The 594-nt window shown below is 62.6% G+C and overlaps 1 protein-coding gene across 1 annotated transcript in view; it reads left to right on the top strand.

Moving 5' to 3' along the window:
• LOC104627642 (alpha-tectorin-like) overlaps positions 1 to 594 on the top strand; it is a 4,302-nt gene that overhangs the window by 2,944 nt on the left and 764 nt on the right. Inside the window, exons 4-5 of the mRNA XM_010295970.1 lie at positions 9 to 171; positions 457 to 544. Of these exons, the coding sequence (XP_010294272.1) occupies positions 9 to 171; positions 457 to 544 (251 nt within the window). The remainder of the gene's footprint in view (positions 1 to 8; positions 172 to 456; positions 545 to 594) is intronic.

Here is a 594-nt window from a genome sequence, read left to right as displayed (position 1 = left end):
TCACGCAGGTGCCAAAATGCGAAAGACAACACCATCAGCATAGAGGAGAATGGGGTGTCGCTGACGTGTCGCTTCCACGTCACTGTCTTCAAGTTCATCGGGGATTATGACGAAGTTCACCTCCACTGCGCCGTCTCGCTCTGCGATTCGGAGAAGTACTCCTGCAAAATAGTAAGTGGGGCGAGTGTGGGTCGCTCACTTTGGGGGGGCTCCAGCAGAGCCCGGTCAAGCCGGCGTTGGAGAGCGGCCGGAGACGTAGCCCCAGGGGCGAGGCCCACAGCGTCATGCTTCCTTCTAGGCCCCAGGAGGAGAGCTCTGCCACGGGCAGGTCGCCCAGGGACCTGTGGTCTCTGAGCCCGGTCGCGGGGTCCCTTCGGGAGCTGAGCCGGAGGGGTGTGGAGGGGGCCCTCAGGGCAGGGGCCGAGCATGATGGAGGTGGCATTTATCCCTGTGTAGAACTGCCCTCGGCGCACGAGGATGGCTGGCGCGTTCGCTGAGGAGCCTGAGGAGCAGGTCCTCTCGGTGGGGCCTATTAGGAGGAAGCGTAAGTGCACATGACCCTGGGGAAGGCTGTGGGGTTCCCACTGTCATCTG

This window comes from Phaethon lepturus, unplaced genomic scaffold, assembly GCF_000687285.1.
Source record: "Phaethon lepturus isolate BGI_N335 unplaced genomic scaffold, ASM68728v1 scaffold32381, whole genome shotgun sequence".
NCBI classification, from domain to species: Eukaryota; Metazoa; Chordata; class Aves; order Phaethontiformes; family Phaethontidae; genus Phaethon; species Phaethon lepturus.
Note: the sequence above shows the minus strand (reverse complement) of the source record. Positions and strands in the feature narration are given on the sequence as shown.